We start from the raw sequence: 25,619 nt of genomic DNA, 5'->3' as shown, positions 1-25,619 counted from the left end.
CAGGGGTGTCCTGCTAATTCTCCCACAGCAGGGCCATTTGTGGAGGCCAGACCGGGACAGAAAGGATGAGAAACAGTATCTTTTCCACCTTAATTACCTCCTGGGCCTCTGCCCGATGGAAGGGTCCTAAGGTTTGAACTTTCTGTTTGAACCACAGGGGGTAGTTGGACATGCATATTACCAAGGATTTCAAATTTCAGGTTAGGGGAGCATGCTTATAAAACAGGGGTCCCCAAATCCTCCCCATCAGTGTAGGGCCGCCGTTCCTGTGAGCTGGGCCTTCCAGCCTGGGGTGCTGGAGCTCCCCACAGTCACGCTGAGGTGTAAGGATAGGTGAGCAGACGGCGCCTAGGAGAACCTAACTTCTCTCTCCGGAGGAAACTGCTTCCCAGCGCCAAGGCCACCAGGAAGCTGCAGACCGCGGGCTGCCCGCCTCACAGGGCCAGAGCCTGCACCTGCATGGCCTCCAGGAACCCGCTGCCCTCAGCCCAGGAGCCGTCTGAGGGGCGTTCTGGACATTGTGAAGGTCAGGACATTATGGTCTGTTCAGGCCGGATGCTCAGAGCCCTGGGCTGCAGCCTCCCACCTTTCCAGTTAGAGGCCTCGTCCACCTCCCTGTCCTGGGCCAAAGTGGGAGGCAGCACACGCCTGCCACACACACACCTGTTCACGCTGTCCACACACACACCAACTCCCCCACGGAGGTGAGGCCTTTGAAAGACCACAGAGGCGACTGTTAAATTGCACAAAACCTCAGTGAGTCGGAACCTGGCCACCTGAAGCTCCGCACTGAACAGACGCCCCACCACGAACTGGCCCAGGGAGGAAGGCCATGGGAGCAGCTGGGACTAAGAGCTGAGGCAGAGGCCAGCCTCCAAAAGTTGGATTTAGGCCACTGTATGCCTGTCCCAGCCCTGCCCTGGGATTCAGACTGGTCTGAGGTCATTTTAGGAAGGCTTTGATCAACCAGGGGTTGACATCTGAACCCTGGGGGCAGTGGGTGGGAAAGAGCCATGAACTAGCCCCCCTTCAACCTGCCCTAACCCGACACTTTGCTCACCCTGTCCCATCGCAGAGAATTTCTTCTTAAAGCAACTTAAGGTCTACTTCTGGAGGGGAACCTTGATTTTGAAACTGGCCAATTTCTGTTTTGCATTTTAAAGCCATAAACACGTGCGCTAGGAAGGCGGCCAGGGCAGGCACGTACTCACCCCCTCGGACTTCTTGTCGGGGAAGACGCATGTCGAGCCTCCGGCTGTGAAGTTGCAGTAAACTTTGAAAGAGTCCCTGGAGCACCCTTGGTTAGGATCTACCCAGTATTCACCTGGAGGGCAGAGGCGGGAGGGGAACCCTGAGAACTGCCCCTGGGTGGCCCCAGAAGCGGCCACGACATGTTCTGCAGCCCACACACAGCCAGGGCCACACGGCCCCCGCCCGCGCCTTCCCGGGGTTTCTCTGATGGAATTCTGCTCTTCCTGCCGGGTCCACCAGGAGACACGGGCGGACGCACGGCCAAGGACACAGCTGGAGCATGAAGCACGTGGGCACATGCCTGGTGAACATGAGAACACGGGCCCAGCACGCTCAGTGGGTGGACAGAAATGCAGAAAAATGCTCCAGGTGAACTCGGAAACTCATGCTCTTGGGACCAGAGGGCATGGAGCCACGGGCAGCCCCAAATCTTGTTGGAGAAACGTCCATACTTCCCAGGGGGAAACGGCAAGCTACTGCGATTTTACTTTTCAACAGGTGGGCGGTGGCAGGTCTCATGGTGGTGCTTTGTTTGTGTGATGTTCTGGGTTAAAGAGTGCCTTCCCAGGTACGACACTGAATACCGGTACCACTTCCAGAACCTTCTGAGGGCTGGCCAAGCCAAGCTAAGTGTGTTTGCCTCCCTCTTTCCCACAGTCCTCTGGCAGGCAGAAGCTCTGACTCCCGTGCTATAGGTGGGTAACGCGAGGCTCGGGGTGAAGCAGGTTACATTCCAGACAGTAGCTGAGACCAGACCAGAACCTGGCTCTGTGACCTCAAAGCCTCGGCCTCTTTCCCCCACTCCCAGGATGTCATGTCCTGCTGTGACGCCTCCCTCAGGTTACAAGGGGAAGCACCCTGCTTGCCTCCTGCACAGAGCGGGGCCCTGAGGCTGGAAGCGGTGCAGCTGCCCGGGCCTGTGTCCCTCCTGCCAGGCCCAGCCGCCTGCCCTTGCCCCACCGCCACTTGCCCCACAGCCCCAGCCCTTCCCCACTTTGCCCCACGGGCCGCACCGTCTGGGAAGTCGGGGTGGCAGAGCTGAAGGTCCTTGCAGGTGCGAGCAGGGTTCTGCTGCGTGCCCAGGGGCCGCTTCATCTGCTCGATCTCCAGCTTCAGGGAGTTGAGCGAGCCGAAGATCTCCTCCATGCCATCTGCATAGTCCATGTAGTTCTCGCCCGCCCCATCGTCCAGCAGCTGGCTGGCGTCAATGTTCCGCCGGGTTCTGGATGCCTGGATGGGCAGGGGCTGGATGACCTCGCCTGGAGGGCCCTGGGTGCAAGAGAGGAACACAGGTGGGTGGGGGGACGAGATAGGTCTGGGCGGAAGCAAGGCCGGGACAGCCAGGCCGTGCCCGCAGGGCTCCCTGGGGCCCAGGGTCCTGTCTACCCTCTCTTCCCTCTTCCTGCCTCTGTGACATCCTATACCCACTCACTGCCAGGCCTGGCCTGCCCTGAGGCCTTTCCTCCTTGACCCACAGCCCAGCTGCCCATCCAGCCCAGCTCCTGCACCACCTGGCCTCCAACTGCCTTTCTCCCCAGAGCCAACACCCGGCCTCCCACAGCCATGGGCCAGTTTGTGTGCATTCTAGGCTCAACTAGACTCGATGCCACTGGCTCTCCTCCTGCCTCTGTAGCCCAGCCCGGGGCTGCACACAGTGGGGCAGCATGAATGCGTGCAGATGAGAGGAACCTTCACTTCCAGGGCTGTCAGGAGGCCCCGGCCAAGGGCAGGGGTGTGAGTCGGGGGGCTGCACCACCAAAGGGAGTGTCCGTGGAGCACTCACGGCTCCCTGGCCCACCCTGGGGCTCCATCCTGCACCCTGGGGCCTTGCCTAGCATGGCCGCCCCGACCCTCCCTCCTCCCCCCACAGCAGCCGGCCTTCCCAGGGAGGGGTAGCCTGGGCGGTCTATTTCCCTCGGCTCCATCCCAGGAACAGGCTCCCCCACCCCCCAATGGTCTCATGAGGTTTTGGGAAACGAACGGCACAGACTTCCCACAATCCCCCACCCCCACTTCCGCATCTTCAAAGGCTGCTTACTGGTGGTCCGGGGGGTCCTGGGTGGCCTGCCTCACCCTTCGGGCCAGTTGGACCCTGGGGAAAAATAAAAGAGAGCCAGCCCTGACCACTGAGGCCTGGTGTGACTTAGATTCACCTTGAGTTCTAGAATGTTCCCCTGTGGAGAAAGCGGAGGTACGAAGCCCTGAGGTGCCAGGGCAGGACCGCTGCTCCCCAGTCCCAGGTGTGAGAACCGGAGGCCCCGAGGGGGGAACTTAGGCGGACAGGGCCCTTCCTGGGGAGGCAGCTCGCCCTGCCCTCACCCTGGTCAGGCCGGCCTGGCGCTCAGGCCTCCGAGGGGGAGCAGGAGTCGGGGGGGGCAGTGGTCTCATCACTGGGGACACCCCCAAGGTGGAGGGGCCGGTTCAGGGGCACACATCACTTACCGAGGAACCCTTAGCACCTTTTGGACCAGGAGGGCCCTGCAAAGAGGAAGGAGGGCATTGTGAGCGGATGACCCTTCACTGTGGGGCCGCTGGCCCACAGACCCTCCCAGGCCTGGCCGTCACCCTCCTTGCCCTCTGTCCCCCCACTGCCCAGGAGCCTCTGCTTGCACCTGGGGAGGTGGCTGGTTCTCACCACATGGAGGTGGGAAGGGTCCTGTCTGCCCCAGGCACCCTCACCCCATCCCCCAGCTGGAAACCCATAGTTCCGGGGACCCAGTGATCAGTCAGAGGGCAAAGAGGGCATATGCTGGCCTGAGGCCATGACACACGGCCCCCTCCAGCAGCTCCCAGCAGGGGCCAGTGCTAGATCAGACGAGGGCCACCAGGGATCCCGGCTGGGGGACGTGAGTACTGGGCCTCCTAGTAACACGGGAGAGGCGCCAGAGGGCGGGACCCCAAGCCCTCCTGCCCGGGCTAGGCCGGCCCTACCCAGGCTGCTGTAGGGCAGGTATACCAGCAGCAGCCCACAGCTTCCCGGGAACGCCCACAGCGGAGCGCCCACATTCCAGCGATGCCCCGCCTCCCCTGACCTGGCACCAAGGCCCAGGGCCCTCGCTGCCTTGCTCTGTTCCTCGGAATCCAGATGTGGAGCTAACGACCAAAGCCACCCTGGGGCTGTGACCTCCGCTTGGCTGCGGGCCCCAATCCCGGGGGTCTCTTGATGTTCCCATTTCCATGACTCTCCTGCTGCCACTGAGGCCCCCGGCCCAGCTCACCCACCTCCCTGCTCTCCCAGGAATGACCCGGGCCATCCACACCCCTTCCCACATACACACCGGCAAGCCGGGAGGGCCTGGGGGGCCGATGGGGCCGGAGGGCCCAGCAATACCCTGGAAAGGAGAACACAATTATCACCATCAGAAAAGGGGGTCCTAGAGACACTGCTGTCCTAGAGGCACATCTCTCAGCTCCCCTGATGGGCACGTCCGACGTGGGGCTGGCTGCACTCTAAGGGGGCCATCTCTCCTGAAGGGCCTGCCCATCCCCAAGGGACTGCTGAGATCCCTTCTAATGTTCTAATTTGCAATATGGAAGCGATCGCTACAACAGCCGGCTGCTGGCTTGCCCCTTACTGTTTTCCGTTCACATGGCAGGTGTTCCCCCAGCGTGGGGGTAGGGACAGTGAGGGTCCTGGGGTCCTGCCCATCCCGCCCACCTGCCCAGCCTCTACACATGCTTCCCATGCTGGGACTGTGGCCTCTGATCTGAGCCTCCCTCCGCGTGGGCCAGGCCAGCTGGGGAGAGGGTGACTCCCGTCCGCATCACCTCCTGCACCTGTGCAGCGGGAGGGCCACGGGGAGGTTGGGGCGGATGGGGCAGGGTTTCCAGGGATGCCACCCCACCACCTTATAGGGCCCAGTGACAGTTCTACTTCATCCCCCTGCCTCCTGAGTCCTGAAGCTTCCAGGTCAGGTATAGGCTGAAGTGGGCACAGGTCAGGGGCACGTACGACCCCATCACACCTGGGTGGGGACACGGTGGTCCAGTTGTAGAATGAGGCCCTGTGGCCCTCCTGTGGGGAGGGCGAATCCACGGCAGGTCTGGGGAGGTGGGGCCTCCCCTGCTGCAGCCTCCATGGCACGCGTGGCCCTGGGATCTCTGCACCTGCCCTTCAGGAAGCCCCTTCAGTGGCTGCCAGGTGCAGGGCACGGTGGGATGCCCAGGCTAAGCTTCTGTGCTGTGGTTAGCTGGGCGCTGCAAACTCCAATTAGCTATAGGTCGGTTGCGCACATCTGGGGTCAGGGTGGGAACCTGGCCCCACGTCTCTGGCAAACACGGCTGAGAATCACCAGGGACCTCCAGCAATTAGCTGGGTCAGGCTCTCTTGGTGACGTGGGAGAAATGACCTTCACCCCGGAAGCCACCACGGCAGCGAGGAGGGAGCACATGCCAGCGAGTCAGGGCCTGGGCTGGGCTACGGGTGGGCTGTGACCCCCCAGCTGCGCTCATCTGCACCTGATGGGCACAAGGACACCCTCCCAGGCCACCTCGGGTCGGTTGGGCACTGAGGGCGGCTTTCTAATGCTGCTTATCTCCGCGAGGGGCTGTGCTGGGAGCGCCATCACACGCACCTGTTCTCCCTTAGGGCCAGAGGAGCCCTGGGGGCCGGGGAGACCACGGTCACCCTTTTCTCCCTGTTCTCCCGGAGGTCCAATGAGCCCGATCAAGCCTGGATGACCCTGTCGGCAAAGGCACGGGAGACTCGTGTGGCAGAGCGTCACATCCAGCCATGCGGGCCAGCGTGACACGGCAGCAAGGCTGCGCCATGGTGCCGGAGTCACCAGCCCGCATCCCCAGACAGGTAGGGGGACAGAACAGCAGGTCTGATATGGCGCAAACTTGGTGAAAATCATTCCTAAGGAGAGAGACCCAGATGCCGACACAGACCAGAGTGATAACAGGAGCTTTCCTGTGTGATAATGTCTGTTTCCTACTTAGATGCATTTTTCAAGTTCTCTGTGTAAACATGCACACCTTTTGTTATAGGGACCAGAAACAGCACTTAGGGACATATATGGGAAGGAAGTTACAGAGTAGCCTAGATACTATAAAAATTTATGTTTTCTTAGAAGAAAAGTCCCCTACATATGCTGCATATGTATGTTTCACATGAGCCGATAGAAAGTTCTGGAAGGGTTCCTCCAGCTTTCATTACAGGAGGTTGGGTGGAGGTGGTGATTGGCTTAGAGAAGGAAAAAGACTCCACAATCCTGGTTTATATGCAGCTGCTCAGCTTGTGGTTTTGCTTTATGTTTGTAAATAAATCGATGCTAGTAGAAAAAAAATCACCCCTAATTAGAGAAGATGGCAGGGCTTTGCCCGGCTGCACAGTCTGCACACCCCTGTGGGAGGTCTGAGACCGCCATGTGCGGAGCAAGCGTGTTGCTCAGATCCTAGACGCCCTCCCATGGGACCTCTGCCCAGCTGGAATACCCCGCAGGGGCCGTGCGGGTCTGCAGCCGAGGACAGGGGCAGGCCCCAAACAGCCTGGGTCTGTGCTCTCACCACCTCTCAGGGGCCCATGGATCACCACCCTGTTGGATTTGAACACTGTGTGTGAGGCCCCGATTACCGCCCCAGAGGCCCCCAAGTCCCCTCTTACCTTTTCCCCTTTAGGGCCAGAATCTCCTTTGAGGCCAGGGAGTCCTGGGGGCCCCTGCAGAGGGAGGCAGCAGGGTCAGACTTCTCCTCCCTGATCCCAGCCCCTCCACTGCCAGGGGAGCCCCTTAGGAACAGCACTCACCAAGGGGCCGGGGGGCCCGTCAGGGCCTGGGGATCCTGGGAGACCTTGCTCGCCCTGAAACACAGCCGGCCCTTGGCGTGAGCCCCTGAGCCTGTCTGCACCCCCACACGCCCCCTCAGCAGCGGCTGCCCACCCTGGGCTCCCTGGCCACTCACCACCGGGCCGGGGATCCCTCGCAGGCCATCAGGCCCCGGCTTCCCAGGGGCTCCCTGAGGGCCAATGGGGCCAGTCTTCCCGGGAGGGCCTTCCAAGCCAGCTTCTCCCTGCAGGGCAGGAAGGACGCAGGGTGGGACCTGGAGGCCTGGGGTGCCAGACACCCTGATCCAGGACCCCTGCTCAGAAGCCCCAGGGGGGTTTGGGGAATCCAGAGGCCCCCGCATTCCTCACATTCCTGCGGATACTGTGCCAAGCAGGTCTCCCTCCCCCTAAGCTCAGCCAGCTGGGCTCCCCTGTCTCCCAGACACCAGCCACCCGGATGGCAGGCACAGCCTGCTGGGTGGTCACGGCCGGCCCCAGCATGGAGTGGACATGGCGCCATTTCCTGAGCAGACACAGGGCTGGACGGTTTCCGCCCAGTCTCAGTTCATGACAGGGCATCTCCAGAGGAGACAAACGGTGCCACCCAGAATCGCTGGGAGAACGGTCCCACGAGAGCTCTGGGTACCCGGCCGCCTGCCGACTGCGGGCGCTGGGGGGCCACCTTCTCCGCAGCCCCAGTGGGCTGTCATCACCTCTGGACCGCAGGTGAGCAGCTGGGGTGCAGCCAGGTCAAGTGCCAGGCCCGGAGTCCCCAAGCACCCTGCTAGCCCCTTCCTCAGGTTGGCAGAGCAGACAGACTGTGGTGCAGGAAACCTGGACCCCAGCGCCCCAGGGCACCGCCAAGCTGCTCCCTTGGGCGAAGACGGAAGCTTCGCCCCAGGCTTGCAGTGAGAACCCTGCCCCAAGTGGGCAGCCGCCAGCTCCTGCTGCCTCCCTGGCCTGCCTATGTCCACGCACGTCCCCACAGCCCGCCCAACCCAGCCCGCACAGAGTGCCCCCTCTGGAAGTCCTAGGTGCGGTCGGCTGGTCGGAAGCACGTTACCTTGGCCCCTTTCTCTCCCTGTCTGCCTTCAGGGCCTGCGGGGCCGGGGGGACCCTGGAACAAAGGCAAGGGAACAACACGTGACGAGGCGGCTCACAGCAGCCGGAGTGGTGAGCTCAGCGTCTGGAGAGAGGTGGTCCTGGGCTCGGGGGAGGGCCGGGGAGGGCACGGCGGTGGCTCCCGGGCCCTGGCCTTAGAATGCATCCTGATGACTCCAGTTCTGCACGAGGGCTCTGGGCGAGCTGGGGGGTGCCCTGGCCGCCGAGAGTGTTGGGGCCTCCTCCTGCTCACGCACCCAGCAGCCCTGTTTTCTGCAGGGGGCTCTGTGCAGAGAAACACCTCTTAGCTTGTTCTGACTTTTTGGAAGGCCTGACCCGGGGAAAAGCAGCTTTTTCTGCTTTGTGGGTGTTTTTCCTCCCACGACAGGCTTTACTGATGGTGTCAGCAGTTGGCTGCCCCTAAAAGGAGAGGGCACATCAAGCCAGCAGGTCTGAGATTGACAATGGGGCAGGAGTGGAGAACACACTTTGGATGGAAGCATCTCATCTGTACTGCTTGGAGCACCCGGGGTCCACGCTGGAGGGCTGAGGGAGGGGCATGCTGCATGCAGAAGGCTGACAGGTGAGGGCAAGCTTGCAGAGTTATTTACCCTTTTTCCTGGAGGTCCAGAAGGACCTGGTTCACCAGTAGGGCCGGGGGATCCCTGGTATCAGAGAAAGAACACGGAGTTTAGGAAGCAGAGTCTGCTAGACCGAGGAACAGCAGGTCTAAACCTAACAAAACACACAGTTTTCAACCTAATCTGTCCTGGGCTGTCCCAGAAACTGCCCCTCTGCTTTTCTGGAGCAGGCACAGACGTCCCCAGCAGTTGCCCTAGAATTCTCTGCTCTGACCTCTGCACTCAGGGCTCTGGCTGCAGAGCTGGGGAATCCTGACTCAGTCCCATTTGCTGCATTTTGGAGGCAGACAGTCCCACCGCTTAGCAGTTCCTCTTGCTACTCAGAGACCCGCTCAGGCCAGGCCACTGCCTGCAGGCATCCCCTTCTAGAGAACTGGGAGGGCGAGTGTCATCCGGGTCACCCGCCAGGAAGCAGACAAGGGCATCTCTCCAGGTAGCCTGGCCTCATTGCTGGTGTCTCTAAACTCTGCGTGCTGCTCACATGAGATCACAACATCAGTGTGTGCCTGAGGGTCGCAAGTCCCCAGCAACAATTTGCCATATTGGTGCAGGGTGGGGGGCAGGGAGAGCTGAGGTCAACACTGAGGAGTCCCACCCAGCGACCCAGATAGACTTGGCTGGAAGCAATGTTTTAAAAGCTCAATGTAAGAGGCAACACCTAGTGTGATCTCAGCTCAAGGGGCTAACATGGCATATGGCACAAGCCTTTTAGATCTGATTCAGCAGAAATAAGGTAACCCTGGCATTCGTGGGTGGGCGTCGGGGCAGTTCATGGACTCCCTGGCTGGCGTTGTGCACAACCACTGCTCTGGTCATAAGCACATTTCCCCTTCTGGGAAGAGGCTCCCTAGCTTTCAGCAGATCCTCAGAGGGCGCTGTCACAGTTAAGAGTCAGTATCATAAGTGAGGGAGTTTGGGTTTTTCTCAGAAACAAACAAAACAAGTTGCAAATCCCGAGAACACACGGTGCCCTCCACCAAGCAGCCGGGTCGGGATGCCTAAAGGTCCCGAGCAGGCTCACCGTTTGTCCGGGCTCGCCGTCGTCACCTTTGTCACCAGGGGGACCATCCTGACCCTGCGGGGATGAAAAGCAAGTGCGTTCTGCCTCTTGGATGGACGGCACCCCGAATTCACAAACCAATGCCCAGTGTGGCCCCAGTCCCTTCCCAGAAATCTGACTTTATCTTGTGGCCAGGACATAGTGTGTTCAAATGTGGGAAATGCACCCATCTCACCACCAGGACACGGGGTCCTTTGGGAGAGCTCTGTATCCCAAAGAAAATTCACGAGAAAAACCAGAAAGAGAAAATGGGGCTGACAAAGCCAGGTCAGGGCTGTGCGGCACCAGGGGGTCCTGCAGCCTTGAGCACCTACCGCGGGGCCGGGCTCTCCGGGGGGACCAGGATCTCCAGGGAAACCGACCGGACCCTGAAACACAGAAAGTGGCATGGGTGGGCACTAGGGCCACCAGCCTAGAGCGGACGCTGCCCGCCCACACCTGCTGCCCTCCAGCCCTAGAGCAGTCTAACAGTTCCGACACTGGCAGTGCACACAACCCCCAGGGCCCTTTCTTAGACACCATCTCTCTTCTGCAACAGGCCTGGCATCAGGGAAGGCGGATCAATCCTCCTGCTTCTGGGAGGCCCCCAAAAGGCAGGCATCTTGCCCACAGCTTCTGGGGCTCCAGGCTGAGACTGGAATCAGGACCTTTCGTCTTCTAGGTCTACAAGCCCCTCCTGATGCAAAACCGGGGCAGGCCACAGGGAGGGGCAGCGTGCACGAGCCACTCAGGCCGGCAGCACCCCGAGGGCCACCCTCCCCTCAGCTGCTCTGTCCTGCCCGCGTCCTGCCGGCTCAGCCGCTGGCCTGAACATCTCTACACTACAGAGAAATTAACCCAAGGCTTGTAAGGTGAGGGAGCTTTAGCACACAGCTGCTGAACGGAAATGGACCCGGTGCAGAGGCCCCGGCCCCTGCTGGGTCCCTGCGGCATCGCGGAGCTACTCACGGGGCTGCCCTTGGGGCCGTCGTCTCCAGGCGGGCCCTTGGGTCCCGGGGGTCCTGCAGCACCAGAAGGGCCTGACTCGCCCTTCTCTCCCCTCTCTCCTTTTGGTCCCTGCAGGGAAGGCCCAGGACTGTGTTTTCAGAGCCAACCTCCCAGCTTCCCGGAGCGAGGCGCTGGCGGGAGGCACGTTCCCGTTCACAGAGTGTAGGAAGGGAGCGCCCTGACCAGGCGCCTGGCCCCCTGGCGGCAGCTGCTCAGCTCCCATGACAGTCTGGCTTCCCCAGGGGCACAGGCCTGCGGAGCCCCCTGGCTTTCTGGGGCTGAGACTGAGCTCCTAGGTGGGAGGGGCTGACTTCTGATCTACACAGCAGACGGCGCAGACCTCGAGGGGCTGCAGGGACCCAGGCCACCCACCCACCCTGGGGCTCGCAGGTGGGGAGAGCGCCTAGAACCCAGGAGACCTTTGTCCACCAGCTGCCTCCTGGGCCTGAAAGCCTCCTACAGGCAGCCTGGAAAGGGTGCTCATCTGACTCACAAAGGCCTGAATATCCTCTGGGCAGACAAGGGGACAATAGTCACCCCCACACTAATGGTCACCCATGAAAGGGTCTGGACCACAGATGGCAGAGCAACACGCAGACATTAAGCCATGGGTGATCACTGCAAACGCCTGCAAACATGACATGTGCAAACATGAGTGCACACGTGTGCGTGTACACACACATATGTACGCACACACGCATATGTACACACCAGTGTGCACGCACACGTGTATGGCACACATCACCATGTACATATGCACACACATGCACGCGTGTGCACACTTCCACAAGCATGCACACATTCACATAAGCACACATGCTCACCCCTTTCACACTCCTCTTTTAACAGTAATTTTGTGAGGTGAGCATAAGGGGAGACACAACTCCCATTTCATGGGTGGGAAAACTGAGGCAAGTGAGTGATTCCAGCCACACCTGCCCAGGGTCAATCCTCCCCTCCCCCAAAGCCTCTCACTCACCGGGGGGCCCCCTTCGCCAGGAAGGCCAGGCTCTCCAGCTTCGCCAGGTTCACCCTGAGGAGGAGACGTGACTGGTTATGGCAGGGAGGACGGCGGCCCCAGCCCTGAGCATTTGCCAAATCCTCTCTGCCACTGGGCGCCGGGGCTGGGGGACCTAGGAGGGGCAGCCAGCTGCAACTGTCCTCTCAGGACCCCCAGGATTGGAGGGAAGGCACAGCCATGTCAGGGATAGAGCGGAGGCAGTGACAGACGGAGGCCGCGAGTGATGGGTACGGGGGGGTGCCCAGGAGACATGGGGGTGTCCCGGTGCCTTTCCTGAGGAGGGGGAACTCCAGGTGCAGTTGGAGGAGAACCGAGGGGGTGGGAAAGCATGACAGGCGGGGGGAGCCAGGGGGACGAGCCCAAGATCCCCCGGGATACGGGGGTGTGGGGTGGCAGATGAAGCTGGGGTGCGTGCCGGCAGCGGGGGCACCGAGAGAGGTGCCGCTGAGTGAAAGTAGTGCATCATTAATTTGCGGTCCCAGTAGGTGTATTTCCCAGTAATTTTCATACAGTAAGAAATGAGCAGTGATGGAAGGCTTCTTCCAATTTAGCGGACTGACATCAGAAACAAAGTTCTGGACATGGTGTACAGGGAATGCAAATGCACGAAGCTCAGGCATTTCTTTCCTTTGATCCTAAGCAACCAGGATAAGGGCTTTGAAAGTAGCATGAACGCATGAGACCTGAGAGGGAGTCTGGTTTCGGCCCCATTATGCCCACCATGCCGGTGCTTGCAGGCATACACACACCACATACACACAGAGGCCACCGTGCCCACCGAGTCACCTGCGGGGCCCAGGCCCCGACGGATCGGAGCAGACAAAGAGGATTCCCGGCTAAGAGAAGACAGGATGTGACTGAAATGGAAACTCTAGTCGTGTGCCTCTAGCATGTCAAGGAACAGACGATTCCATCTTTCAGAGCTAAATCTGGGAGAGGATGGCAAGGCCTTTGCTGGCGGTTGTAGGGCGCAGAAATTCTGCAAAAGGCTGTCACAGACAAAGATGTGGGAGCCCCCAGCTCCGCTGTACGGGTCTTCTAAGTGTCAAGATGCATTTGACAGGATAGAATAGCCTAGCAACACCCCTGTACATCTCGGTATATCCAGCTGGACACGTGGACACACACAAACACACACACACCCTGGTTCTCGTCCCACACTCACACACTGGACACTGGGCCAGTTAAGGGGCATGACTCACCTTCTCTCCCACAGCACCAGGATTGCCTATTCCACCTGGGGGACCCTGAGGCCCGTCAGCACCCGGAGCTCCGGAGGGCCCTCGGGGGCCGGGGGGACCGGGAGGGCCCTGGGAGAAGGAAAGTCATTGAGCACAGAGAAAATGCAAACATTTGCCAAAAAAGAACCCAGCCGCCACTGCCAGGCCTCAGTGTCGCCTTCACACTCACCATCTGACCCACGTCGCCCGTCTCACCCTTCTCTCCTGGGGGTCCTGGCAGGCCCTGAGGGTGGGGATGGGTCAGAATCTCAGCCGGTCAGCACGGCTCTATCCAATACACACACAACTCCCACCGTCCCCCAACACAAGGCCAAGCCTCCAAAAGACCCTGGCACGGGCGTGTGGGTGTACAGCTACATGTGAGGACGTCCCCACGGTTCCCAGGATTAGCCCAAGGAAATCGTGAGAAAACAATGAGAAGATTTATGGACAAGGGTGCTTATTGCCGCGTCCCATAGACAATAAAAGCTAATGAGCCCAACAAAAGCAGGGCGATGTTCGAGTGTTATATCACCACCATATGCTGGCATACTATGCAGGACTGAAAACTATGTTTTCAAAAATAAAAAGTGACACCTTCAAAGAATATCTAATCACACTGCACATGACTCGTACAATGGGGAAGCCAGGTACAGGCTTTGTATACACACAGCATGATTCAGGTTGTGCGAAAAGCAAATACAATTACACCCGTGCATGAGATGGAGCCAGACACTGGCGTTTGTTGTTCTGTGTGGTGTTTCAGAAGTCATTTTTGTTCTCTTTTCTTACAATTTAGTGGTCATTTCCAACATTTCTACAACGAGGATGGACATAAATGTCACTGGTTAAGAGAAGTAAATGTGGGCACATCTGCTCAGGGAGCCCACAGTTCTTCTAATTCACAGGGAAGCCCCTGCTGCCCAGCCTTAGTTTCCTCCTTGGAAGCCAGGAGGGGAGGGGAGGGGAGGGTGAAGGAGGGCAGGAGAGGGCAGGGGGAGGGAGGAGCAGGCAAAGGTGCAGGAGCCATCCAAGGGAACCCCAGCCATGGTAAGCTGCCGTTACCTGCAGCCCCACGGGCCCGGGGGGTCCATGAAAACCTCTTGGACCCTCGTCACCTTTCTGCCCAAAAAGGCCCTGCTGGCCTCGGGGACCAGGCTCGCCGTCAGCTCCCTGCAGGGACACAAATGGGCAGGGGTGAGGCCAGTTCCCGGCTCCGCACCCGCACTTCCTGAGGGTCCCCACCCACGGATACTCACGGCGGGGCCTGGCTGTCCAATGGGGCCTTGGGGACCTGTAGGCCCAGGTGGACCCTGCGGAGAGACAACAGAGACACAGCTGCTTCCTGAACCACAGCTGAGGCCGAGGGAGGGGGCCGGCCAGCACGCCCTGGGGCTGTGTGTACGGGGCCATCAGGTCAGTCCCCACGTCGTGCAAGCCACCTGCAGGCTCTAGAGCTGGCGATGCTCTCGGCTGAACGCCGAGCATGCTGTCGTGAGTAGCGGGCGTAGCTGCCACCCATGTCCCCCCCTGTGCATCCTCTGGGCTCCCAAAGCTCCCACGTCACAGGCCCCAGAAGACCGTGCAGCTCGTCCACGGCCCAGCTGGGTGGGACTCCAGAGTTCACTCTGCGCATGGAGACATCCCGCCCCCACGGTCCCTACCAGGCTGTCAGCACAGGGAGCACGGGAGGGGCCGGCAAAGGGGGCAGCAGGTGCCCCTGTCCTGGGGTACCTGGGCCGCACCGGGCGGCAGCTACGTGAGGACAGAGTCACTGGCTGCCTGGGACAGGGACCCCTGCTGGCAGGCGTGGCCACGCAGCAGAAAGGGCACATTCTGAAGGCCCCAGGGAGGAGCTGGCAGCTGAGTGACTGGGCTTCTGCAAGAACACACTAGCGATTCTGAGCAGCTCCTTTTAAACGAGGGGGAAACCAAGAGGCATTGGCCGAGGTGCTACCCCCGTGGGAGTGCTCTGCAGCCCTCGGATGGGAGGGTGGTGGTTACACCTGGGAGGCGAAACCCCGAGGACAAAATGCTGGACTTGCCTTATTTCATGAGCTGTAGGAAGGCTTCCTGTTTGTTTGCAAGGGGCTCACTCACAGATGCACATGGATATACACCCAAACATGCCTGTGTGCGTGCCCACGCACGCCCACACATGCCCATGCCAGGTATGACAGGGGAGGAAAGCCCACCAGCTGTGTCCCATCAGCTCTTGGTTATTGACGTTGTCATATTAGTAACAGCGGTCGACACCAGCGGTGACTGTGCACCCCCCCCCATCCATTGCCCTGGCCGTGGCTCGCCCGCCTGGCCTTACCTGTTCGCCTTTGTCCCCCTTGCTCCCCTTCTGTCCTGGCTCCCCAATCTCGCCCTGTGGGAAGACGTGGAAGGTCCTTAGCCAGCTCATCACCGCTGGATGTTACCTTCTCTCTGTAATTAATTCTTCTTGGAGATTTACGATAACCTCTGCAGGGGGCCCTATAACTCCCCAAGGAAGACACGTTCCTATATATTAATTAGACTTCCTCTTTGATATGGATGCTCCAAGTCTGAGGCTTTGATCTTGCACCACACAGAATTTCAGTACGTTTGAAAATGTGGTAAAAGTCATCATGAAAATATTTACTTTGTCTAGTTGGATGACAAGATGAGGTGGTAACAGACAAATCAATTACTGTGTTTCCAAATAAGTTATTTAAATCTGTCCAGTTTCTGCTGTGCAGGGCTGCCTTCCACCCCAAGAGGCCAGGCACATCTATGCAGAGGTGACAAAGTCAGAAATGTCACTGGAGAGTTATCATACATGGGAAGTTATGTCAAAGAGCTCAATCCCACTGTCTTCATTACATGACCTATTAGACAGCTATCGCGGCCACGCGCTGGAATGAGAAGGCACGCTCCTACCGAAGGGTGCTTTGGCAGCCCAAGGAAAGACATTTAAAAAACAAATGTCGAGTAAAGCCTCATTAAGTCGGGCTCCACCGTTTGAGAATTTGAAGTGACGCAGAGGACAGCAGCGAGGCTTTTCCCTGCTCTGGCTACTCGCAGCCGCTGTCCTGGGCGATGCCAGAACCACCAGGAGGCTGGAGGCTCCCATGCCCCACGTGTGCCAGAGACCTCCCACGTTGCTGCTTATGGGATCACCGCACCCTCGGTTTACAGTGACCGCCTGGGCTGCAGCCTGTCAGCCTGGTGCCAAGCCTGCACCGTCAGGGGCAGGGGGGACGTCCCCAAGTTCTCCTACCTTATCTCCATCTTCTCCAGGGGGCCCCACAGGGCCAGCTGGACCAGGGAGCCCCACAGGGCCCTGGAGACCATCTCGGCCAGCCGGGCCTTGTGGACCTTTCTCTCCCTGAAAAGGAGAGATCCCCAGTCAAACACAGCTCTACCACAGGAGCACCCCAACACCATCCCGTGACCTCAGAGAGAGGCCGTGACCCCCACCAGAGCCCTGATGGATTTCAGCCAGGCACACCGAGGGGGGCACCCCTTGCCATGCATTGCTGCGTTTAATCCACTTAAACCATCCTAGGTAGGGCTAGTCTTTTCCAGATGGGGAACCTGAGGCATGATTTGAGAGCAGTAGGGTGAGGATTCAGACCCAAGCAGGCTCCCCTTTCTCCCAAGAGATGCACAGAACCAGGGTGTGTATACTGGGGATGGGGACACAGAAGACTGTGGCCAGCACCTCGTGGTATGTCACTGCCCCATTCAATGCTTCCTGCCTGCACAATTCACTTCCTGTTCCTCAATTTAGTTCCTGCTAATGTAAATTCCTGCCCTAATTAAGCCAGAAAATGCCCAGGCTAACTGGCTTGTCTGGAACTTTCCCATCTGACATTACTGGTCAGGACGGTAATGCTTGGAGACGCCTGACCTTTTCTTGGCCTTTTCCTCTCTGGAGATTTTCTGGGAGAATGACAAGCTTTTAACTGGATAGTGCAACTCTCAAGAGGTTTCTGCTCAAATATTTACTGTCTTGAAACAAGGAAGCCAGCTGAACTTGCGTGCGCTCTGCAGGGACGGGACGCCCGACAGGAGCCAGGTTTCTGGCTCAGAGGCAGTGGGAACGACGTCCTGGGTGCCTCACCAGAAATGATCAGACGCCATCAGAATTGCCATCTGGTGGCACAGAGGCCCCCAGTGTGGTTTCAATGGGGAGGTCTCCCCCGGGGAAGGCAGGGCCCTCTTCTACCCCTGAGCCATGGAAAGCGAGGCACACAGAAGAACTAGGCCTTTCTAATGGGAGTCAGTCAGCAACCGTCCTAACTCAGTGCGAGACAGTCCATGAGGACCCGAGCCCTCCCCCGGGGCCTCAGGCCCATCCTAACATGTAATTCAGAAGGGAAGTCTGAAATGAAATCTGTCTCTTCGGTTTCAGGAAGACCTGCTGCTTGTGGGGACCACTCGGGGTCACTGAGGCTGTGGGTAGGGGTCCAGGGAGAAGCCTCTTCCGTCACACACCCCAGTCCATCCTGCTCCGTGGCTGCCCCTGCCCAGGAGGGGAGGGCCGTCCTGAGACCTGCCCTTCTGACGCGAGCCCAGCGTGGGCTCAGGCCCACAGGGAGGGGCCGTGGCCGTGCACAGGCAGCCCCCAGAGCCTGTACGGAGGCCAGGGCCCTGGCCACGTTTGGGCACAGACTGTCTCGGCCTCTCCCTGTCTGCACATGCTGAGGCCCAACTGTGCAGGTGTGACAGGCTGAGCCGTGGCTGGGGACCTCCCCGAGCACCCTCCAGCCCAGGCGACTCACTGCAAGAAGCTGGCCTGGGGTGGCAACTGGCCCGCAGTGGGAACTGGCCATGGGACCATAGTCAGGATGCCCGGGAGCAGGCACAGCTCTACCCACCTTCCCCAACCTGCACCCCCGGGAAACGCCCACGGGAGGGACGGCTCAGGGCAGGGATGAGGGGTCGTGGGGGACCCCAGGGCCTCTGAGGTGGTACTTACAGGAGCTCCTTTCTCCCCAGCCGGCCCGGGAGGCCCCTGGGGCCCAGGTCTGCCAGGGATGCCAATGGGCCCTGCCGCACCAGCTGGACCTCTCTCCCCTGGAGATCCCTGGGGCGGGGCAAGAAAATGGTTCATTCAAAGGCTCTCAGGCAGCATGGACAGGACTTCCTATGGCTCCCCCCGTTTATGGCCCTTGCCCCTCACTCCAGAGCTTCCTGTGGCTCCCCAGGCCCTGGCAGGGTCGGATGGTTGGGCCTGGCACTCGAGGCTCCGTCCTGTGGCCCTCTCAGCTCTTCCCCTTCTGTAATTACAGGTGCACGTTCGCCCCCAGCATGTCTGAGATACATTCTCCTCAAGCACTTCCTGGAACTGTCTCCTCTGCCTGGGGCTCGGGGAACTGGGCCTATTTCTTGGGTAGCACCCAGAGGCCACTGTTGCCTGGCGTGTTGTCCTGCAAACACCTTCATCAGAGGGAAAGGCGCTGTTTGAATCCCCACATGCCTCACAGTTTTCCCCTTACTCAAGTGGCCAGTGACTCAGTTAGGGGGAGGGGTCCCTCTCAAAGCCAGCCTGGGGCCTCGGGCAGCTCCTGGGGCCCTGCATCCACACAGCTGTGGGGAGTCAGATCAGCCCCTTTGAAGGGCAGGGGAGGAAAAGTATGTGTTACATTTCCATGAAGCGTCAGCCAAGAACAGGGTGGGGGAAGAGGGGGTTATCTGCAGGCATGTCTCTTGCGGTGGACACAACCTCACATGGCCCCGATTCCCCCAGAGTACAGCTCAGGGTCTGGGAACGCTGAATCTGCAGGCCTCTCATTGCTAGAACCCTAAATCAGAGCAGGATTATTCAGGTGAACAGACAGCCAGGGAGGAATCCCTCGACCCCCAGCTCTGGGGCACAGGTCCCCCGTCTGGGCTGGCTCACCTCTGCCCTGGGCATTCGAACAGCCCAACTCTACAGTCCACGCTTGGAGGCAATGGACACCTGCGTCCATTCCCCTGCTGGCAGCCTCGGCCAGACCCACATAAGCATGTCAGCTTACCCCTTACTCCTGCTCAGGCATGGTGGGAACCCTCTGCCCTCCCTCCAAGCGCCCAGTTCTCCACCCTCCTCATACAACGTGCCCTGGCACCTTATCACCCTACTGCCAGCTCAGGATACACAGCACATCCCACCCACGTCCGTCTCCAACCCTACAGCCTGCCTAGGACCCAGGGGGGACCAGGGCAGGTGCGCATGCTCCCCTGGCCCTTGAGACCACCCCTCTTGCCTACAGGGGAGGTTTTGAGCAAAAAGGTGGGATAAAAGGCATTGTGCTGGGCAGCACCACTCACCGCAGGGCCAGGTGGGCCGGGGGGGCCTTCGCTGCCTTTCAGGCCAAGTGCTCCCTGCAAAGAAACAGTGTAGTCAGGGGCACTGCAGGGGGAGGCTCCCAGGGCTGAGCAGCACCCCACTCCTTCCCACACCCAGTCCCCCACTCACCACTGGGCCAGGAAGCCCTCGATCGCCAGGGAAGCCGCGGAGTCCTGGAGGGCCGTCTTTCCCAGGGAGGCCAGCGGGACCTGGGTCACCCTGAAATCAGAGCCATAGATTATTTTCTGAGCGATGCCCAGGGTCCCAGAGAGCAGGGGGAGGGCTTTCTCTCCCAGACCCGCCTGGGATGTGGGCTGGAGAGGGCTTCCCGGGGCCCCGGGCTTTAAAAGGGACTCTGAGTGCTACCGCAGCTCCGCACCCGGGAGGCACACGAGGCGGGCTGGCTGTGTGTGGTTTGGGGATGGCCATGTTTTCTGAAAACATGCACCACCTGAGCATATACCTTCCCTGGGGTACATTAAGGCTTTGATATCTTCCCAGAATTTTCTCTGGGGTCCACCATGGATGCAGAGCCCATTTTCCAAACCGGAGAGCTCCCTTTGTGACCGGGAGAGATGGTATCTGCATCTCCATTTCTATATCTCTATATCAGGCACACACGTATGTATTTTTTTCAAGTATATATCTGTGTATTCAAGTACATGTACACGCATACACGTGTGTGTACCTTCTTCAGTATTTCTTCATCGGCCCTACTTTATTCTCCTGGGTGTGGTCATAGGAAGGGCTGGGTTCCTGTGCCCCCGATGGGCTGCTCATTCTCAGGCTGACACAGGCAGCACGAGCGTGAGGGGCGGTGGGGGCACAGGCCTCCTGGGGAAGGAGGAGGAGGCGGACCTGACCCCTAGAGGCCGGACAGAAGCGCATCACTTCCTATTCCTCTCATTTATTCTTGAGCCTCTTACAGTGGGACTGCTTTTAAAGGGTCACTTTCTGCTCGGTTTGTTTGGATACGAGGTGCTCGAGTGTTTCGTGTGTTTCTGGTAGCAGGCCTGGCGGTGGGGGGTGGGAAGGCCGGGATACTTTGGCCCCAGCCCCTGTGACCGCCCGTCGCAGGGAGCTGGCTCACGTTCATCTTCCTGCAAATCCAGCATAAGTGAAGCTAAGCTTATGTCTTGGCGAGTGGGTAGCATGAAGAACATTTGAGAAACTACCCACCCATCAAAACACCGGGCGAAGCCAAGGCGCTGGAACAGCCCCCTAGGTCAGGTCCCAGTGACTCACCTTTGTCCCTTCTTTCCCAGCAAGGCCCGGGAGCCCCTGTTCACCAGGTGGACCCGGAGGCCCGGGGTGGCCACGCTCGCCCATTGGACCAGTTTCTCCGGTGGGACCCTGCGGGGAAAATCAGCACCAGCCACCAAACTTTTCGAGGGACATGCAAATAGCTAAACTTCTTTTCCTAAATCTAAGGATAGCCCAGGCCACGGAGGCGAAGGCCCACCAGGCCTCCACGTTCCTCTGCAGGGCCTCTGCTCCCAGTATAAAACCAGCAAGGAGATCAGAGAAGCCTGGGAGGACGCTGTCGCGCCGTCCGCTGCACAGCCCTCTGGGGAAGGAGGAGGCGGGGCCCGCGTCTCCCGGGGTGTGCTGGGAAGTGTGTGCAGCGGGCGCTGGCCAAATCAGCACCAGGTATGGGATGCCCGCGTTTCCTGCAGTCCCTGGCCGAGGTGGGGCGATAGCTTATTCACCACTAATCAGGTGTGAACCTTCCCAGAAACGAGGTGGTGGCTGCTCTGAGCCACCCCCTCATTCACCTGCTGGCCCGTGCAGCGGCAGGCCCGTGGCACTGCTCAGATGCCAGGGCCAGAGACCCTGCTGCGGATGCCGACCAGGGAAGGTGGGCACAGCTGGGCCCTGCCCTGGGGTGGAAACCAGGCTGCTGAGCCATGTGGTCGAGCCCCAGCCTGGTTCTGCCTGCCAGTTCGTGCTGACTGTGCAGCGGCTCCTGCCCTCCCTCTGCCCAGCCGTCCTGTACGGAGCACGTCTCCGAATGCTGACAAGCACTGTGGGCCTTAGGGTTGCCCTCCAGGAGCACTGGTGCCTTCAGAATCCCCAGCGAGCCGACCCCATGCCACAGTCCCATCTCCTGTGGGACCCAGGGGCGCTGCATCTCACCTGCGGGCCGACCACTCCCGGGGGGCCTGGAGGGCCGGTCTTGCCTTGGAAACCCTGCGAAGAGAGAGTGGTCACACCGAGGTGGCCGAGGGCCCCTGGGGGGCGTGGCGGCTCTCAGTGAAGGCTCGCCTGCCCAGCCACCCCAGCCCCGAATAGTGAATGTTCAGGGTTCACTGGAGGGGGCCCGTTTCTCCCATTTCATTTGTGCGTTAATCCAGAAGATAATGAAGCCAGATGAGGCAGTTTCACTAGCTGCTTCCCATCGCCGTGTCTCTGTGCTAAGAAACCGTTTTCTCTTCTTAAAGCCGCTCATCTTCAGGACGTCACTACGTGTTTGTTTTCCCCGCTGCCGGAAGCCGGACGTGGGAGCTGCCTCCGGGCTGTGCCTCATTAGCCACTTTGTGGAGATGGTCCTGCTGGTGTCCGGGTCCCACTGTGGCATGGCAGGGGGGTCACCAGCGTGCTCCTCGGCCCTGAGATCAGGAAGCCGCGAGGGCTTGATACTTTCATAACCCGGCAGCTCGGGTGCGTCACTAGTGTGATTCAATGGGACTTTCTCATTTCTGCTCTGTACACTGGTGCATGTGTACCAATCCTGGCTCACTCTGGGCACGGGCTGCGCAGTCCATACTCCCCTTCCAGGACAGAGCTGGGTGTAAGGCAACGCAAGCTTAGTTTCCTGGAGCATCTACAGAGCGTGGCGCGTGCCGAGATGCCATCTGCAGGTGCCATGTGGCGCTGGGGCGGTGCACAGATGCTACACGCAGAAGGAAGCTCTAGGGTCTAAAGAGGAAAGCGGCTGGCTTCAAGACCACAGCGGACCAGGGGGTGAGCGGCCCTGCCTGGCTGGCGGGCGAGGGCAGCTCAGGGCTTCCCCGTTAGGGTGGCTGACACGCAGGCCTTGGAGGTTCCCCCGCAGCCGCCGGGCCCTGTAAGCAGAGCAGGCTCAGCTTCTGTGCTGACCCTAGGAGGGCTCTCTTTAGGCCCAGCTGACTTGCAAGCTATGAACTAAAATGGTCATTTTTATTGCAGTATTCTCTGTAGGCAGCATTTACAGGGAGAGAAACAAGGGGTAGTGGGCAGGTGGATGGCACCCTGCTTGGTGGGCCGTGGTGGAAGTGCCCAAGTGGAGGCAGGAGCCTGGGGGTGAGGTAAGACTCTGCTTGGCCCACGGTTGGGCACCATCCTTGGCTGCCGAGGGTGAAGCCCACCCCTAGCCCTTGCTGAGATATGGGCTTTGGGCTCGTATTTAGAAGGCCTGCACTCCTGTGCTTCCAATTTCTAAAGAAAGAACAGTGTTGTGACCCCGGTGTGTCTGGACTCCCCACAGTGGGGACATCTGTGCCAGGCGGGGCTGGGGTGCCCCCAGGTCTGAGGACAGCCAGGTGTGGCAGAGGCAGTTGGAAAGGACCTGTGTCACCTTCCCAGCAAAGATGAGCAGCTTAATTATTTCACCAGCCTCTTTCCAAAGTTAGAGGGAGAAAAGCCCACCGCCAGGCCTTCTATCCCGCCTCCTCAGGATGGCATCAGAGAGGAATGTGCAGAGCTCATGGAATGTTTTAATTTTTCTCTGTAAACAAAAGAGCGAAGCAATCTCCATTTATCAGCCACCATGTTCTTTGCAGCACAACACTGGGAAGGTATAATTAAAGGGGTTTCATCACAATGGACCAGAGACACACAGGGATTTTTTTGAAAAATCCGGCACAAGAGTGTATTAACTCTGGCATCCAAATCGCCCACCCACGAGGGCCCTGCAGGGACCTTTGCCCACAAGGAACCCGGCTGCAGAGACAAGAGGCCTTTCCATCAACCTGCACCAGTCTGCTGGCAAGGGGGTCACCAGGCATGGCATGCCCCCAGTTCCCTGGAGCCACAGGGTCACAGGGGCCCACACCCTGCACCAGGACGCCTCTACAGCGGCCACAGTGTGGACCTGAGCCAATGTCACATGGTGCATGGGGCCAGGAAATGATCACATTTCCGATAAAGGCATTTCCTCCAGATAAAAATGTCGGAGTCCTTAGTGTCCAGCTGACAAAGCCTATAAGCGGGCACTTCCAAAGGGAGGGGCGAGCTCCACGGTGAGCCCTTGACGGCAGAGACCACGGGCACGAGCACAGCCGAGCGGCCAAATGTGAGTCCAGCTGGCTGCCCGCCTCCCTTACCGTAGAGAGGAAGTCGAAGGAGCCCTAGACCCCCAGCAGCAACCCTGACGCCGGAAGGACCTGGACAGACAAGGCTGGGGTCTGCGCAATGCCCACGTCCCTTCTCCTGGGGTTTTATAGCATGAAACGATTGAATGACCAGCTGGAAATGAAGAACCTTTGCAGCCACTTTCCCAGTTTGAATGCAGGCTGTTCAAGCTAGGCTGCAATCAGAATTATTCCGTAGGAAAGAAAGGCTGGCTGCCCGAGGTTCCAGGGTGCCCATGGCATTTTGTTTGCATCACAGTGGTTTTAAATGTGACTTGGCCAAGTTGCCAGGACAAGTTTGAAGGCGGCACCTGACTTTTGCACAGAGATGTCGCAGGGGCTGGTGGCCTGCTCGGGGCTCTTCCCAAGGGAGGAAGACGGCCTGGACCTTGGGGGCCTTCTTGAAGCCAACCACGCTCTCCCAAGCCAAACGGGCAGCTGTGGGACAGGCCGGGCTGCGCGCATCCCTGTGTCCGCCAGCACTGCCAGTACTCACCGTCTCTCCCCTCTGTCCTGGGTGTCCTGGGAGCCCGTCCTTGCCCGGAGGGCCCTGCAGAAGCAATGGAAAGAAGTTTCAGTCCTGAGGAGCACCTTTGGGACTTAATGCCACACCAGGTGACAGAAATCATCATTTCATTTCGAAGGCGATCACAGTTCAGTTGTGGGGACAAAGTACCATGCAGTGGCCTGGCCCCTGGCATCATGTCCTGAACACTCATGCCCAGCCTGAGGGCACCCTGCTGGCACCCTCATCTCCTACGGGAGAGACGGAGGCAGAGGGAGGTCAGCCAGCCCCGAGCTCCAGCTGCAGGAGGTGCGGGTGGCACGGGGACCAGGTCGGCCTGGTTGGGGCTCCAGCTCTCCCTAACTGCTGCCCTCTGGGGCATCCCGCTAGGCAGCAGCTCCCAGCGTTGGACAGGTTTTCCTTCTAGCCAGGTACGGGAGGAAGCATATCGTACCTGGGGATGGGGGGGCGCTGCACTGTGTCCCCAGAAAAGAAAGGTTGGGACCCTAACCCCCGGAACCTGGGAACGTGGCCACATTCGGAAACTGGGTCTGTACAGATGTAATCAAAGCAACGTGAGGTCTGACGGGATCAGGGTGGGCCTACATCCAAAGACTGGTGTCCTTCCAAAGAATAGAGGTTGAGACCCAGAGAGCCAGAGAGGAGCGGGCCGCAGGAAGGTGGGACGGAAGCTGGGGTGAAGGCGCTAGGCCAAGGACGGCCGGCGACCGCCGGGAGCTGGGAGGGGGTGTGGACCGGATCCTCTCCCAGAGCCTCGGGACGGAACCAGCCCTGGGACACCTTGAGTTTGGACGTGTGGCCTCTGGATGTGAGGGGATGAATTCTTGTTGTTTTGAGCAGCTATGTCGGTGGTATGTGTTATGGCAGCCCTGGCAGACTCATACCCACCTGGAAAACCACCACAAACTTCACAAAGCAGCTCCCAGCAGCCAGTTTCCAGCCCACCTCCCTGCCCCACCTGCTGTGCAGGCTGCGCGGCCCCAGGGGAGGCGAGCGCTCCTGGAACCCCCGCGCCAGGCCCACCCAACAAGGGAAACATGGTACTTACAGGGGGGCCCTTAGGTCCAGGAAACCCCGTGGGTCCTTGGGGTCCGTTGGGTCCCTGGGGACAGAGAATGGCCAGCCTGAGGACAGACGTCCCTTCCCAGTGTGTGGGGCCAGCAGCTCCCACCAGACTCTTCCTGCATTGCTGGTTCTCTGAGCAGTTTCCTGCTCCCGGGCCCTTTGCTCCATTTGTTCTGGCCACTGCCGCCCCCCCGCATCGCCAGTGTGGAAAAGGGGGTCCACAGGGGAGCCAAGCAGGCCAGCACGGGGCCCCTCCCGGCAGCTACCTCGTGAACCCCAAGGCCAGGGCCAAGTGGATGGGGTCGCTGTCTTCAGCTGGCATTGGACTCCATCCCCAGGCAGGCTACC

The 25,619-nt window shown here is 59.7% G+C and overlaps 1 protein-coding gene across 8 annotated transcripts in view; it reads right to left on the bottom strand.

Annotated features, from left to right (window-relative positions):
* COL5A1 (collagen type V alpha 1 chain) overlaps nt 1-25,619 on the bottom strand; it is a 151,050-nt gene that overhangs the window by 12,623 nt on the left and 112,808 nt on the right. For all 8 annotated transcript variants that reach the window (XR_005027954.2, XR_008996686.1, XR_008996687.1 and 5 more), the window contains exons 36-63: nt 25,255-25,308; nt 24,177-24,230; nt 21,486-21,539; nt 20,595-20,702; nt 19,479-19,568; nt 19,331-19,384; nt 17,997-18,104; nt 16,293-16,400; nt 15,366-15,419; nt 14,305-14,358; nt 14,111-14,218; nt 13,236-13,289; nt 13,028-13,135; nt 11,784-11,837; nt 10,766-10,873; nt 10,132-10,185; nt 9,779-9,832; nt 8,728-8,781; nt 8,079-8,132; nt 7,153-7,260; nt 6,998-7,051; nt 6,857-6,910; nt 5,826-5,933; nt 4,530-4,583; nt 3,694-3,729; nt 3,290-3,343; nt 2,265-2,520; nt 1,212-1,324 (exon numbers count right to left, since the gene is read on the bottom strand). Coding sequence is in view for 5 of the 8 variants with exons in the window: in XM_036901442.2 (XP_036757337.2) it covers nt 1,212-1,324; nt 2,265-2,520; nt 3,290-3,343; nt 3,694-3,729; nt 4,530-4,583; nt 5,826-5,933; nt 6,857-6,910; nt 6,998-7,051; nt 7,153-7,260; nt 8,079-8,132; nt 8,728-8,781; nt 9,779-9,832; nt 10,132-10,185; nt 10,766-10,873; nt 11,784-11,837; nt 13,028-13,135; nt 13,236-13,289; nt 14,111-14,218; nt 14,305-14,358; nt 15,366-15,419; nt 16,293-16,400; nt 17,997-18,104; nt 19,331-19,384; nt 19,479-19,568; nt 20,595-20,702; nt 21,486-21,539; nt 24,177-24,230; nt 25,255-25,308 (2,223 nt within the window). In the remaining 3 variants the exon portion in view is untranslated. The remainder of the gene's footprint in view (nt 1-1,211; nt 1,325-2,264; nt 2,521-3,289; nt 3,344-3,693; nt 3,730-4,529; nt 4,584-5,825; nt 5,934-6,856; nt 6,911-6,997; nt 7,052-7,152; nt 7,261-8,078; nt 8,133-8,727; nt 8,782-9,778; nt 9,833-10,131; nt 10,186-10,765; nt 10,874-11,783; nt 11,838-13,027; nt 13,136-13,235; nt 13,290-14,110; nt 14,219-14,304; nt 14,359-15,365; nt 15,420-16,292; nt 16,401-17,996; nt 18,105-19,330; nt 19,385-19,478; nt 19,569-20,594; nt 20,703-21,485; nt 21,540-24,176; nt 24,231-25,254; nt 25,309-25,619) is intronic.

Source organism: Manis pentadactyla, chromosome 3 (assembly GCF_030020395.1).
Source record: "Manis pentadactyla isolate mManPen7 chromosome 3, mManPen7.hap1, whole genome shotgun sequence".
In the NCBI taxonomy this organism is placed as follows: Eukaryota; Metazoa; Chordata; class Mammalia; order Pholidota; family Manidae; genus Manis; species Manis pentadactyla.
This window is presented reverse-complemented; position numbering and strand designations above follow the sequence as displayed.